The following is a 17035-nucleotide window of genomic DNA, read 5'->3' as shown; positions in this document are numbered from 1 at the left end:
TATAATTAGTCCTATGAAATAATTGACAGTAACAACAACAACGATAACAAAAATTGACTAGAATAAAAAGTCAGTCACAATTTAGAAATAGTTATTTCTTTTAGTATTTCAATGAATAGTGGATAATCTAGAAAATATTATTAAATTTAGTTTATTATTTATTTAAACACATAAACATTAGTACAAGAAGGCACCAAAGAGATATGCGCTACATAAATCAATCGATTTGTGTAAGGGCTGGGATACTACCCGGGGTGCCTAAACCGAAGCAGGTTTATACATTTTAATTAAATTTTATAAAATTACTAATAAATAATAAACAAACAAAACACAGAATTAGACCAACCTCATCACCAAGTTGTATTTGATTATGAACTCGAAGATTTAATACACTAAGACCAATTACATCTACATTAAATTCAGCTTGTGATGGATTAAGGTTATATTCATTTGGTAGGTTTAATTTTGTTGATGGAAAGCATAAGTCAATTGCTTGAATTGTTACACGACCAACATGTTTTGGTTGTATTTCGTAAGTCCGTCTCGGCATGATATACAGTATAGTATTGGTTGATATAAATGGTTTATTTAATTTCTCAGATAAACGAATTGGATAGTGATGTCGATCTGTTAGATTGTCTGAATTGTCCAGGTAGTAATAACCAGATCCACCATGAATATCCACAGTAGATGAAGCCTGCAAAGAAAAAAACAATATTCATATGCATGCAAATATGAAATAAAAGTATTGAATCGCATAGCTGAAAAATTCATATAATTTAGTAAACTAAATTACAAATAAATTGAAAACGTGTTAATATTTTACTTTATCGGAAGAGGAATCACAAAGAAAAAAATAATTGGAAATTACCTCTGGATGATAAAATAACTTAATTAATTGACTAGGAACCGCGTTTATCACTGGACTCAAATATATATTTAAAATAGACTTTAGGCTCTGAATACCATGTAAAAATGGAACATATCTGTTAGGTAAACTTGGATGAACTGTAACATGAACCGCAAGACTACCAGAAGAATGACCAAAGTTAGCTGGTGTAATTAAAAAATAAGGCCGCGAATGCATAGGACGATTGGAAGATCTTTTATCGCTGAAAAAAGAGCAAGATAGAAAAATAATCAAAATAAGCTTCATTTATCAGTGAAACGAAACGTTTTGATTTAAACATTGGAACATTTTCCGTAGGGGGTGCATAAAATAAAGTGATATAATTTAGTAAAAATGGGTAAACATAAATGAATTCATTAGAATGGCTAAGATCCTATGACGTTTGTTTTTTAAGGCTCCCGGTAACCAGCCCTAGAAGTTAGACTGTTTAATACAGCTACTTATCGGCTAAAACTGTGATATATATATATATATATATATATATATATATATATATATATATATATATATATATATATGGCAGTAAAATCCGACTTAGGGCCTCGTGGAGCTGCTGGATCGTGGGGCAACCCTACTAGACGACTTAGGAGGTCACAGAGGTCGGACCGACCACCCACTTTGTTGTATCTGATCAACCTGGGTTCTAAACTCGGGGTTTAGTTTACCGCTTGAGCTACCTGATGTGTGTGCTTATGTATGAGAATTGCAGAAGTTATCGGACCTATGTAGTTCAAGTATATAGGTACATGTAAAGGGTACGCATGCGGTGTCGTACAAAGGAAACGTCGAGCTGCAAAAATGTCTGCCCTACATCTAATAAAATCAGCGGCCTATCCATCAGGTCGAAGACACAATAAAAAGGGGTGGTAAGAAATACTACGGCGGGACGACCAACAACCTCCCCTGAGAGAGTGCTAATGTTTATGTATGTATCAGAAAATAATGGGGCGGTAGTCATGGTGTGATTGATATTTATATGTGTACGAGTCAGTCTGGGGTAGCAAATACGTTTTCTTTGATTTGGTGAATATCTATCCTCCCAGGTGGGTGAATATACCTATATGTATGCTATGGGATGCATGGGGTAAAATCTGTTACCGGTGTGCATGTGACGTATATTTGCTCACAGGGTATATGTATGTCAAGTGGTACTCGTATCAAAGTTCGTGTGTTAATCAGTATGCAAGTAGACTACACATATCCAGGGCAAGTAAATTCGCAAACTTCTTTACTCGTTCTTTTGGTGCGATACCATTATGCATGCAAAGACCTGTGGGGCTGCGATCCCCACTAAATCGCATTCATGCGGTAGGTTTGTGAGCCTCGAAAAAATGGAGTCCGTTCTAGAAGGACCACTAGGTCTCTCCAATAGGCTTCACCAGTTGTTCTGGCTGCAACTATATATATATATATATACGGAGGTAAGAAGAAAAGATATTAATAAGATTTATTATATCCTGGTTCTTGTATTTGTATCCAGGAGAATTATGATCAGAAAGAATTTTGATAGAGCTTACTAATCTGGGTAATCCATCTGTACAGGAGGATTCACATATTGAACTAATTGTAATTTCTCTGTAGTTCCCCCATCATCATCAATTGAAGAAATAACCACATTAGATATAAGTGAATCAACTGATTCTAATTCTTGACTTTCTGATCCAAAGAAAATTAAGTGAATAACAGTTGGGATTGTATTCGGTAAAATTAACTGAAATGATTGACGAAAATAAGAGAAGGAAATCAACCATAAGGCATGGATAAGATATAAATTATCAAGTGATGATTGTTTTTTAATTTAGCTGTTTAACTGTTAAATGGCAAGTAAAACACATACAACATATATATTAATTGATCATTGAGAATTAACCGATTCCCTGTTAGTTTAATCCCTTACATTGATCAAATTCTATTTACCAACTTGAATGGTGGTCACTTGACATCACAAGAGAGGTATGTCTGATATATTTCGATATAATCAACAAGGAGTTCTGAGTCCTACATTTTATGTTAGTTGACACGCATCAGTAAAGCGTACAAATCTAATCTTGAAAGTAATTGAAAGTCACATTGATAGAAATGTTAAATGACTGGTTCATGCAGTAGAGTAGATTAATTACAAACAAAAAAGTTTCTAATTCTGTTACTCTATGTGTTAACATAAGCGACTTTCTACACAAGTTATTCCGATTTGTTATCTCAATCACTGAAAGTTTTGCATGATTAATTTTTCCATTGTAAATATAATCAGTCGATAAACATGTGATTTGAAAGCATGCCAAGAACAACTCTTAGAATTATCACTGAAATAATTAGATAGATAATCTACACTATAAACCAATCCATATTCGTCACAGTAATATCAATGAAATAAACGTTTGCACTCACAATAGTTACACATATTTTCCTTAAATGTTTCTAAAAGAACCTATTAAGAGATTCATTAACAATGCTATCACTACAATAAAAATTCATTTTGGTCTATACACATCTGCTATACATATACTACAAGTGTAATAAAAAACGAAATGTACGGATAGTTTACCTTATCATGAGACCAGTCATTGGAAGATATGTTAACCAATGGGCAAGGTGGAAAGTGTAGAGGTAATGAAGGAAACTGGAAGACAGGTAGTAACTGTAGTCTGACTGCGACATCGCACATAATTCTGAGAAAATCAAATTTTTAAAAAAAAAATTAGGAAATTTATTACAAGTGAAGTGAAATACGGTCACTAAAAACGGTTGTTAAAATCACACTGATCATTTATCTATTACTATAGAGCTATTGATGAATAGATATACTAAACTGAAGTAGCTGGATATATAATAAGTCAAGTATATATATACGATAGATATAATCATCGACAGCCCATCGAACAAATCACATCTTGGAACCATATTTAATCAAATTAGAAAGAACAGTTATTTCAAATAAAATAATCAAAGTTGAAAGTTATTAAATGATCAGTGTAGTTGTACAACATATCTGCCCGTTATATCAATGAGCTTTTGCCAGATGTAAGGTTATTACTTTCTTTTTACGAACACATCTCGATTTTATTTGGTTGACAGGTGGATGACTAAGATATATTATAAAGAAACTAATTGTAACACCAAGAAGTAACAAAAATAGCTAAGATAAATTCTTTGTCTTGGATTGAGACGGTCGATCAGGTAATTGTTATTTTTCTCTTGACAAAAAGGTAATATTTCTTCAGAACAAACGGTTTTTTATTGAAATCCTAAATCAATTTGAGTTAGACCACCATTAAAAAACCTGAAAGCACTGGACGATTGTTACTTCCTAATATGGGACTCCTCAGTAGTGCATATACACGACCCCGCAGGCCGGAATTGAACCCAAGATCTTCGGTCTCGTGCGTGAACACTTAAACTACAGACCCTAATAGGATGCTAACTCATATATACGTGATACTAGTTTAATTAACTAACAATTATAATGCGTATTGCTATTTCTCACATGACCAACAGCTGAGTGACTTTACCGAGAAGACAATTTACAACAACGCTTTAGATAATGGTAAATAACATGTAGTTTTACTCAGAGTTTATAAATCCATTAAATTCTTTTCCTCAAGAACTTATTCATTTTGAAAAGCTACTAAACAATTAGAATTGTTTTCAAGCGTTATCAGTTAATTGATGACTAGTACAAAATTTACTAAGGTATGAATTCCCCATAAGTTTGTTCAAAGCACAACTAGAATCGTGAACCAATTGTTAAGAGTTGGACTGTACAGGATTGATTATATTATTTCATTTAAATGTAGTCAGAATACATAATAGAGAGACAGGGTATAGTTGGTTACTTTATAGCAAGAAATTAATTCAACCGGTTAAATACATTTTGAACTAAGAATAACTAGAATAAACAAGGGGCACAAAATACAAGCAAGTTATTTTTTGATTGGGAAATGATACTATATTTGAGTTCCATATATATAGTTGATTAGTTTAGTAGATTTTGGAATGATATTATTTCTATTACTAGGAGATGAAGGATAAGTTGGACAACTAAGGTATATGAAATCTTCAATTGAAAATGTTTTGTCTAGTACGTGAAAATAAATAAGAACAATTAGTCTTATTTGTTTTTTGGTTACAAGTAGTTTTTGTACATATATATATACCTATCGAGAGATATATTGGCAATCCGGAATTATTATAGGCTATTGCAAGATATTACACGAAGGTACCGCTAGTTGAATATCAACATTTATTTTCTCCCTCGTATAATAAGTCATTAGTCATATCAAGATATTTGTTAAGTACAGAGTACTGTAGATTCACTTTGCACTGACTGATCTTATAACGGTGAAGATTGTGAATATTTTTGTTGTTCAGTTTTCTATTTGTGAAAGCGCTAGAGTGTGCTAGGGTGATTGTAGTTGAGTTTTCATTCTTGAGCACATGTGTGATTTCAGTTGGTGGTGTGCGGTATATTTAAATTTTTCGGAGAGGTGGCGGCGATTGGTAGCGGTGATCGGCTGCCCATCAGAAAGTGGTTGACTGTTTGGGTCTGCTCACTTTCTTTACAGACTGGAAATAGCAATTCAATGGTGGCAGCATCGTCAACAGAGACTTCCTTCTTCTCGCATGCATAATATGCTCGCACTGTTTGTCCACGTTGGCCAAAGACATTTACACAGTTTACTTATACTAAATCCGTATCCCAATAATACATCACAATTATCACTCCATGCAATGAGTTCACTTCATTTATTCATAGAGACAATTCGGTTAAGGATTTTATTAATTTTCTCACTTATGTCACGGAATTTTATCCCCAAAGATAAGGCTTCTAATTGTACATTTGTTAACAAATGAACAATCCGGTTAGATTACATTTATGTCAACCATACACTTTACTCCACTACTGTACCAAACACTTCATATATTCATTACACCCTATCTCTATTTTGACTACATTTTTATCCATAACACATAATGTATTAAATTGGTAGATCAGCCGGTAACTGTGATATGCCTGTTTCATCATATTCAAGAAGTAAATAATACAACAAATTATGATTGCTAGTAATATGTCTAATCTGTATACACATTAAAAAACAAATATCCTCTGGAAATTTTTTTCGAATAAATTCTGACAAATTTAACTAATTAAAATATGCTACTTATTATTGATAAATAGGGTAGGTGTTTATAAGAAAATATGTGCGGAGGATTTCATCGAGCAAAGCAAGCATGTAAATTTGTGAAGGTAAACTTTTACTACAATGAATTGTTTTTTGTTCTCCATTATTTTACAAATGCTTAACCTTACCTCAGTGAGCAGGTGTGTGTTGACTAGAGAGATTTTCACTCAAATTAATGTCTAATCTACTATAAGAACATGATTTAATAATCCATATATGTATGACAGGCTATGAGAAAGGCAAATCGAACTAACTAATCACTCGATCCTCTGGAGATGGAGTAACATATGAACTTATGGTTTCCTGATTTTAATTCGAGTGAATAAACCAATAGACCAAAGCTCGGCTGCATTATCAATGTTATAAGAAACGTAGATCGGTCAATTATCTTGTACATTGAAAAAAAGCTTACGTGAACTTGGATGACAGAACCATGGGATGTAGATTAGAGGGGGTGGGACGATTTCCAATTTCAATCACAAACTCAAACAACCCAATACTTTCACAACGAAGGTTAAATGAAACCAAGCGAACATGACCTTCAACTTGATCCATATAACTTTGAATTGGTTTAGCTTCACTGTCAAAGTTAGTCTTTTGATAAACTGTTTTAGAGAAATGTGGTTCACTAATCAATGTTGGAAGTGATGAAATATCATTATCTGCGTCGGGTTGGGGAAAAACGTTGACGTAATGTTCTGATGGTTGTAAAGGCCATGGTTGTGGCCCATGTGTAACCTAGGTTCAATAACATTAATCATTATAGAATAATGAAATAATTACATCAAAATATGATGTAAATAAGTTAAACGTCAACAAATCACCACACCATACATCAATGACCTTTCTTGTGTTCGATCATTACAGAATGCAGGAAATACAGGATAATGAAAATCTGATCATGTGTCGTGGCGTTGGTATGTTTTACCTATACAGTAGACAAAGATTGTGTAAATTGTACAATTCCAAGTGAGGAGAATCACTTCGCTCTGATTTCAAAGACATGGATAAAAAAATTCCCCGGTCATACAATTTTCAAATAGAACTTCGTTAATTCTTCACAAGGTTAGTCGCCATCAGTGAATCTAGTCTGTTCAACCTTTGACACATTAATCACGATGTGGCAGATAAAACTGAACTCTAAAGAAAACATCCACTTTGAAATTATTTAGAGAAGTTCACCAGAAATTTTAAAAAGTACTCAACTAAAGCATTTGTTTCAGTGATAATTCTACTAGAAATTCTCGAAAACGTTCTATTCGGGTCATCTTACATGAATTATCTAGTTTTATGGAAGTTTATCGTTAATTTTACAAAATAATTTATGTATTTTATATAAAAAGGATAAAATATTAGATTTATAATCGTTATCATGTAATATTTAACATTCTATATATTTATTATTATACGGAATGCCCCAAATGCCCTAGTACGACCGAGGGTGGTGAGAGTCCGCTCTCCCTCTCCCAATACTCTCACACGGCAACGCGTATAAAGCCACTGCCAGGGAAGTCCTTCTCACTGGATTCTCACGGAGGGGTGTTGTTTACGAAATTGAGAGGACGCTTTAGCCAGGTCAATGGACACAGGGTCTACCTAGGGGAGTTGGAAAACCCTGATTCCAAACCAATGGTGTACGTGGGCTTCAGGATCCTGAATGAATAAATAGTGTATGAACCAATCGTTGATCACCGGCCACCATGGGACTGCATCTTCTGACGTTGCTCCACTGTCTTGTGGGTCAGAACTTTAAGTCGAAGGCACCGAGTGTAACCTCCTAAGGAACCCCGTGTTCCGGTCTGGGTACCCGGACAGTATCATAGCCGACATACAAATCAAGTAACTTGTGTGACACATATGCATTCGGTGCCCCTTTGTACTAATATTTATGTGTTTAAATAAATAAATACCATACGGAATAGAATTTCATCAACTATTTTATACAAATCTACTCTTCAGAAAATATTGAAATTACTTAACATAGATAGAAGTGAACTAATTAGAAACATCTTCACTAAATAAAGATATATTCGGTTAAATTTACATTAACATAATAGCATTTGTTTTTCTTTTCAAATAATTTGTTATTTCAAAAATACTTTTCTTCAACATTTACCTTCTTATCATAATTTTCAAAAAAAGCGAATTTATGAAGCCAAAACTATGGTCAACGCATAACTCGAACTTTGGAAGTGTACCTGAATATCTAGGCTACCTGTTCCTTACATCTAAATATTTCAATAAGTTTTTTGTTTTTGTTTCGCTTAATACATCATTATGTCCATTAAAGAATGAACGTTAATTAGATGTCGATTCCTGAACTGCTAACATCTAACTGGTGATCACTTAATACTTATCGTCAAGATTGACCAAGAAGTAAGAAAAGGGAACTTGTTGAAATATTTTGTGCTGAGAATTGTATATTGTGACAAAAATATAATATTGAATAAAATCGCTAACAATAATAATAATAACACTGATTTAATAAATATTATCTGTGGTTGGAAAAGCTTTTTAATAAATCAAGAACAGTTTATATAAAACAAGAGTTAATTATTTAGCATTGCACGATTTTACCTGATAATGAACATTGATAAAATAGAGAAGAAAAATAATTACTACAATGATTAGATTACTAGGTAATTGAATACAATACTAGACTTTATACCATACTCATTTTGTATAGGAGTTAGTGACACTACCCATTGGTTTAAATTGAAGGAAATAGATTAGAGTTTAAATGTCTAATCAACAACTAGTTGAAAGTCAAATAAATCGCTTCTTATTGAACTAACACTACTAATCAAGCAATTTGTGATTGGCTGAATATATTCATTGAATTGAATACTAATTTTCTGTACTTACTAGCATATTTCGAGTTGAACCTATTGCAACAGGAGTTATTTCAGAAACAGGATCAATAAAATTGATTTTACGATATGCGGCAACATGAACACGTGAAACAATTACAACAGATTCATCAAATTTGTTAACTGGTGATGGATTGTAAATTGCTTTAATTTCAGTGAAACCAACGTTAACTCCGATCACATAAAAATGTAAGCATTCGTTAGAATCAAATAATCCATATTCAGCAGATGAATTAAGTCGTGGGGCATGAAAACCTGTACAATTTTAATCCAGTAAAATAGATTACTACACAAAATAAATTTATGAGGAATAAATTATAAAAAACAGAGAAACATACTTATATCTCAACTGAAACAAAAGGATTTATAAAGCAATTTTTTACAAAGTAGAAAAAACTAATAGTAGAGGCCATAATATACGTTAAATACTACCACCCCAGATAAATATATAATACAAGACGATCCCTTTTTGTGTCAAAAATAATTCCAGACTTTATTAGCTTTTTTTGCACTTACGCTTCATATTGTCAGTTTTTCTCTACTACTGTATTATTGTTACTTCCAACTGTTTACATTTTAGTGTGTTGAGGATATAAGGTGTTAATTTGGACTAGTATACATTTCTGCCAATATCTACTTTGTTTGTGTTCTTCTATCCTTTCATTCTATTTAAAACTGATGATTTATGTTAATTATCCATTCTAATACTTTTTTATTCTGTCAGTTTCACTTCTGCTTACTGCATAAGTTTCCTAGTATAAACTTATGAACTAATCTATTAAGCTCTTGAATTATGCCTAACAGTCAAGTGTTTCATTCGTTGAAAAGTGGCTTACAAAACTGATAACTTAAAACCCTTTATGACACCCAATCAGTTATTTTATTAAAAACCTATTCTTATGGCTAGTGGTCATGTTTTTTTATACTAGTTTACTCAGTTACAGATAAGATAAAATTATAGGTTATTATAACTCGAAACATTTCGGAGGGATTTAACAAAGATATACTTAGTAATATACTTCAAAACATAGCCATTCCCAGCAAGCACATAATTATCGATCCAAGAAAGCAAAGAAATTATGATGGGTATTTTATGATTTTCTACGTTTATTCATGGTTTGTTGACTGAAGATGCCTGTGGATCAGTGGCTCAGAGATTGGACAAGTCACTTGATTCGCAACTATTAAACTATACTTTGGACCTTGTCCCATTTATTAAGGTTTGGATAATTGAACAGTATCATCAACCTTCACACGAAAAAATGACTTGAAACTGCGTACACGGATATATAATTGATATATTATCTTCTTTTCATGAATACTAAGGTTAGCACAACTGGATTAATAACGGTTCTCAAAACACCAAGAAGAAAAAAAGAAATCTTAATACTCCCTATATGACAAATCGTTGAATGACGCTATTAAAGGCAAATCATTGAGTTAAAGACTGTGAATTTTGAAAAACTAATATTTGTCTTGGTCTGGTAGAAGCGAAATTCACCATCGAACTAACCTACCTGGAATGATCTTCACAACATTAGAGTCGGCTGCATGAATTTCAATGTTTAAATTTCTGCAATCCGTCATACTTTGACCATCAGAATCAAGAACAGCTAATCCTATCGCTAAATGTTCCAAGTCGAATTCTACGGCAGAGGGATCTTGTATACTCCATTCCTCATTTGTTGGTTGATTCGGATAACTCCTCGTTAATTCTTCGTCAATAAACTTAGCATTACGACGAGGTGGGATTAGAACTTCATTGCGTTCATACACAAATTTCATTTCAGAAGGTGGACGCACATAAACTACAGTATGTCCACAAAGTTGAGGATTCGAAGAGCTAGATGCAACTATGATAGATTCGCCGGGATTCTAGAATGTGGTTTAAACAAAAGGTATTATTATGAGACTCAAAAACATTATTTAACAATTTTCATCATGCATTAACCACTAATTATGCGTAAAAGTTATAGTTTCTAAACACACTGAATTTACAGAATTCGTATTCAACCAATAATTTTTTAATCGAACGACGTCCTGTGTACAGTGTTTATCGTAAGCAAACAACAATATTTTTGCTGTTTTACAGAAAGTATGTGAAGTGAAACTGAAGCTTACAACATAGTGAATAAGAATCGAATACACCTATTTATTCACTAAGCTATATGACCGGTTTAGTTAGTGTCATTTACACAATTGTAGCAAATGCAAAGCTACATTGTTTCGCACTGATTATAAACGATAACAATAAAAAAGTAACCTTTCAAATAAAAATATAAAGTACTGCAAATTATTGGGCGAGAAGATTGAATTTGCTAACTAGCCACACAATAACAAATTGATTTCTATATAATAATCTTTACAAGAATGTAATACAAACATGATACAAGTTGTAACATGCAAATCATGCAACGTATAAAAATAAGCTTACTAGAGCTGATATAACCCCTGTTTTAGTAATGGACACAACTGTGTTAGTGAGTAATTCAGGGTTCGGTAATTTGCCTGGATCAGAATGATGTTCTAACGCGCGGAGAGATAAAGCTGTCCATCTATATTGTCCACAACCTCCGTTAGCTCGTAGATGGTAACCAGGAATAGAATGTGTGAGGTTAGACGATAGTAGTTCTGTAGACCACGGTAAAATGACTGGTGTTGGATAGATTTTGATAGGAGAGTAAATGGTCACATCTTGATCGCCGGTTATGGTTGAATTGAATTCCACAACACTTCCGTCCTTATAAAAAAATAAGCAAACAGAACAGGGCACTTACTCATATATCTAATAAAAGAATTCTGTTACACCACTGTCTATTTCACAGTAACGAAAAAAGTAATAACTTTTATCGAATGCTTCATTCGTCTTAAAAGTAAATCGATTTAAGAACCGGAATTATGTATGAATTGCGGTTCTCAAAATAATAATCAGTGGTTGCCAAGATAACTACGATCATATTAGCTGTTAAGTTTTGCGTTTCCATAATGATGGTTAGAAAATTATTCAAAGACATTGCAACACGTAAGTAGGTTTGACCATATTTTTTCCACATTAGCATAAACAGTTTGTGAAAAAGAATTATTTGTAATCGTGGTGGGAACAGAGACAATGATAAAATCAATAGGTGAAAACTATGAAAGTACATTCACACCTACTATCTGTAAATTAAATCATTGTTAGAAGTGATTCATTTCAAATCCGGAAAAAGATTACTTTTGAAGCTGGTAGCAGAAATATTTATTTAACTGTTATGCTAGGATAAATAAACACAGATGCCTTAGAAATATTGCTAGCGTCTGCTGGGATCACCAGGTAAGTAATAGTGAGGTCAGACGCAGGATATTAGGGAATGATGGTAAATCAGTTGATGAGGTTATGAATCTTCATCGACTGAGATGGTTGGGCCATGTGTTACGTATGCCCGAACACCGATTACCACGACGTGCAATGCAAACCGGTGTTCGGGATGGTTGGAAGAAAGTTAGGGGCGGCCAAACCAAAACGTGGCATCAGTGCTTGAAGTCACTAACTTCTAGTCTGAGCCATGTTGGGAGATGCAGACTACTTGGTTGGGGTCCACGTGACTATCGTAACCAATGGTTGGAGACTCTTGGTGACATGGCTCAGAGTCGATCACAATGGCGTCGGTGTATACACTCCCTGTCTTCCCTTAAGCTAAGAGATTAAAATCACTTCATATCTTTCTTTCTACTAACTAACTCTTCCTTCCTGTACTATATCCTTATTGTAATCTTTCTTTTATGTATTACCACCTCTGAATTAACTCGTTTTATGAATCTGGTGTCCATCTTGTTGTGTTTATGAGGTATGGTAACTTGGACCGATGCATATATGTGCCTGGTCCTACGTTGTAGCTGACTGACTGACTGAGAGCCATAAATCCTTGAAAATATATCAGTTTATTCATAATTTTTAATGCATCTTAACCAACCATATAACAACTGAATATGTTTGCGTATGGTAAACCGAAATCACTTTAATTTATTTATGTGCACTTATTTACGAAAAGTAGATGAATTTATACTAGGAAAATTTTTTTGAGATGGATACAGTTATTAAAAGTGTTGTTTCCTGTGAAAACACTTGGCATACTAAATAGATTTTATTTGCAGTAGTTGTAGGGTCTTTTGTGGAGAAAATTGGTAAGACGAAGGTGGTTCTCCATGAATAAGAGTTGGTCATCAGTTCGAACTCAATTCTGCTCCATTCACTGAGGTTTATACACTCAGATAGTAATATTAGTTCTCACAATAGTGAAACATCAAAATCTAGTATACGAATCAATATTAAGAGGCTGAATGGTAAGATGACTCCTAATGTCACTTCCGACAGTAATTAGCTCTTTGGCGTGGTCGAACTGGCCTTTAGTGGCAACTTAAACAGATTACACTAGATGGGAATTTTTCTCCCTAAAGTCCTACAGATACGACAAAGACAAAAAAGTAAGTTTTGGATTACAAAACCAAGTTCATATTGATCGTTTTGAGATTTAATGGTCGTAAAATGTTTCGCATAAATTATCGGCAACTTTGGAGATGACATCTTTCCACTATTGAGAAGAAATCTGCTTTGGAAACAATATAATTCTCAAACTTAAGACCAAAAATTGTGAAGTGAAAAGCATCAACAAATTGATATCTTTAGTAGAACCGAACATCAGTAACAGATGTATTATTATCTTGTGAATGGACAATGACCGCTGTAAAAAACCATTTAGGGAAGTGAATTTTATAAACTGGATGGATACAAAATATCGCGCCTCAATTAATGCGAATCAATTGAACGTACCTGATCTACGACACCTCTTAAGACAGCCTTGAGAGACACCGAACCAGATGAAAATGCTCGAACAACGACATAAGTTTGATTTAACGAAGATTTTAAGATCTGAAACATAAGTCACAAATTTGGAGTAGGATATTATAGAAATTAACAAAGTGGCGCATTCGCAGAACCTGTCAACAATCGCATCATACAATGTACAAAGCATCAATACCAGGCTTATGATTATTCAGTTAGAAATTAGACCAAGACCTTCTTGCACTGCTCACTGTTGTATATTGTCTCACCAGGGATCTACACTGAGAATAGTATGTAAGTAGTAATACGTATTATTAATATTTGACAGGTAAGTAGCATTAGAACTAAAGTCGCATCTTATCTTATCATGTAGATGTATGTCATACTGTTCATTGTGAGACTTCAAATAGACTTATATACATCATAGCCATATTCAAAACTGCCATGCTATTAACACAAGTACCAAAACAGCTCAACAAAAACCTATACATCATATTAAACCAGTCGATTAGTTTAGTCCAGTACATCAACAAACGGAACACTTAGAAAAGCTATCAGAATAAACAAATAGTCTTACCTCAAAGTGGCTTTCTGGAAAATAAAGAGACAGTCGCAGATTGTCTGAGGGATATAAACGGTGGTTATTACGATCATATATATCTAGATTGATGACATAAACTTTCCCTGACTCCATAATCCATCTTCGAATAGGCATATAAGAACCGGATGCAACCTGATTACCATATGACCCTGAGTTTAAAAATGAAGCCAGTTGGCATATATCTGGGTTTTTATTGGTAGACTTTTGAATGAGTGTAAAACCCAGATAGGCTGGCTCTACAATCTGTATGAGTGAAGTTGGACGTCTCCGTTTTGGCAGACGAAGATCTGAATCATCGACTTTAGAGTTTAAAACCTCGTCCAATTTTTCTAGGGCTTCTTCGACATCTAATAGTAAATAAAGGTTGATTTAAAAGTAAAATAGGTTGAGAGGTGCTAGTTCACATATTGGCATAATTTAATTCAATTATATTACGCATGGAATAAATGAGTAATGTTGAAACATTTGACTTACTTCGATCAAGAAGTGTAACTTCAGTTTGACCATAATTTAGAGCTTTAAGAGTTGAACCATCAAGTGGGCTAAGAACAGCCAAGTTCGTGTCATTCACCTGCAAGTGGTATTGTAAAGATGGCATGGCGACCTCTGAAAAATGAGGAGTGGGATATAAATTTATACTCATTTAACTAAATAAATGATGAAAGTTCTCATACAAAACATTTCATATATGAACAGGTTGTTTGAAATTTACTACATTTTGGGGTATCACTTAAACTTATTCAACAATTGCTTAAAGATGAAACTGTGATATCTCTCAAGATTATTAATTATGGTTCTTTTAAATTTTGATCAATTTTAGGGCAGTATTTGACCAGAAAAACACGAAAATTCACATATTTTGTGGTAAATGTGTGAGCCCCGTAAATTAAAGGTCTACAAACCTTGGGATCGCATTATGTCAGTATTTACACATTTATTTTGGAATAACATCGCATAAAGGTATCATTACCAAGATCTTACTAGATAATTTTGAATAAATTGAGTAGATTGTTATGAGTAAATAATATATTTGTAATATCCCAAAGAGTAGAAAAATTAGATTTTTTGACGTTTCGTGACTTCGTGTAAGCCACTTCTTCAGAGAATGAATAACCAAATAGTGTTTATTTATGCTCTGAATAAGTGGCTTACATGAAGTCACGAAACGCCAGAAAATCCAATTTTTCTACTCTTTGGGATATTACAAATATATTATTTATATACAACCGCATAGTCTCCAAACAACGTGATATAAAACGTCCATGTACAAGTACGCTCAAGTAGGGTACCAGCAGAAACAGCTAATTGATAATCAGAAAATGACATTTTCAACACTCAAATGTGCCACTTCCGTCAAAAAATCTGAAACAATCCAGACGAGAACGAAACCAGAGCGTAGACAATACATCCAATGAAGCAAGACTAAATGAAAGAATTATATTGCTTTACATGGTGAGATGATGGCAATGTAAGAGCTAGAGATCACGAACTTACAAAGGCCGCATTGCAACCTGCAGCTAAATACTGGAGCAATAAAATTTAGCCCGGTGAATCAGGTGATTAGTAAAAGCACAAAGACAAAATAACAGGATTATGCGTGGAAACTAATTGCTGAAATGTAATGTTACCATAATTACTCCTAATTAGTACAGTAAAGAAGAGATATGTAACAATACAATACTTACCTTGGTCATCACCTTGTTGAATAACGTGTACGGTGAAAGTCAGCAAGGAATTTGGGACAAGATAGGCTAGTGCTGGGCTCAATTGGGCATTAGCCATAACGAGAAGACGAACCTGACTGGGTAATACACTTTTGTAAATCGACTCATGAAGAGCCACACTAACGACCGCAGAGCCAGTACGCAAGCCACTTATTAGTTGCATGTAGCCCTACAGGAATAAGATATATCGTTATTAGCTAACCTGCATTCCTTTCGACTCAAGTAAAGCCATTGTACTTGGAGTTGTATATTCCGACTCCCTCCACGTGATAAATCTTAATACACCTTGAATGTCTCCGAACTCTTCATATTTGTCTTCAAATATACGCCACTCAAATGGTACACCTTCAAGTGACGTGAAGGTATTGCCATATTCATCATAAGCAGTTACTACAAGAGAAACTGGTGTATTATGCAGATAAAGCTCTTGTGTGGTAGTGGCGATTTCGATCCGATGTATGTCGTCAACGATTACATCACACTTAACAATGTGATCAGCATCTAGAAATGTTTTGAAAAGTGTACATATTTACTAATTATTTTGGCATATATGGTGGCCACAGCCCTGTGCCGTGATTGCCAGACCGCAGTTATAACAGCAGCAGAAGAGCAGCCATTCTCAGATGATACTATTGGGCTTACTACTGCTACCTCCGGTGTGCCCGAATGCCTACAGTGTTAAAAAACTAACCACCTTACCATTCATAGCAAGCCCCCTCGCTACCATGCAGAGTGTAATTCACGGGATTAACACTATAGTAAGGCAGAAGGAGCTTGGAATCACTTAATTTAAAGTCACAATAAACGATGGGGAGTAAAGAGAATGCGAGCAAGACTAGCATCGTTCTAATTTGATATCGTGCGAAGGTCGCTTGATCGACATAACAATGACTGCCCAGTATATAATGTTTTCCTGAATTCATGTCCC

At 34.0% G+C, this 17035-nt stretch overlaps 1 protein-coding gene across 2 annotated transcripts in view; it reads right to left on the bottom strand.

Moving 5' to 3' along the window:
- Positions 1 to 17035, bottom strand: part of MS3_00001763 (uncharacterized protein) — a 42451-nt gene extending 25416 nt beyond the window's left edge. Inside the window, exons 1-15 of one of the 2 annotated variants that reach the window (XM_051209246.1) lie at positions 16807 to 17035; positions 16641 to 16777; positions 16310 to 16608; positions 16069 to 16276; positions 14858 to 14989; positions 14360 to 14730; positions 13771 to 13869; positions 11395 to 11700; positions 10478 to 10835; positions 8956 to 9215; positions 6503 to 6828; positions 3456 to 3579; positions 2428 to 2621; positions 872 to 1112; positions 347 to 697 (exon numbers count right to left, since the gene is read on the bottom strand). In XM_051209246.1, the coding sequence (XP_051074688.1) occupies positions 347 to 697; positions 872 to 1112; positions 2428 to 2621; positions 3456 to 3579; positions 6503 to 6828; positions 8956 to 9215; positions 10478 to 10835; positions 11395 to 11700; positions 13771 to 13869; positions 14360 to 14730; positions 14858 to 14989; positions 16069 to 16165 (2859 nt within the window). In that variant the 5' untranslated portion in view covers positions 16166 to 16276; positions 16310 to 16608; positions 16641 to 16777; positions 16807 to 17035. Of the gene's footprint in view, positions 1 to 346; positions 698 to 871; positions 1113 to 2427; positions 2622 to 3455; positions 3580 to 6502; positions 6829 to 8955; positions 9216 to 10477; positions 10836 to 11394; positions 11701 to 13770; positions 13870 to 14359; positions 14731 to 14857; positions 14990 to 16068; positions 16609 to 16640 lie in introns of both variants that reach the window. The other variant, XM_051209247.1, reaches the window with a different exon arrangement.

This window comes from Schistosoma haematobium, chromosome 1, assembly GCF_000699445.3.
Source record: "Schistosoma haematobium chromosome 1, whole genome shotgun sequence".
NCBI classification, from domain to species: Eukaryota; Metazoa; Platyhelminthes; class Trematoda; order Strigeidida; family Schistosomatidae; genus Schistosoma; species Schistosoma haematobium.
The sequence above is the reverse complement of the archived record's forward strand: the minus strand, read 5'-3'. Positions and strand labels throughout refer to the sequence as shown.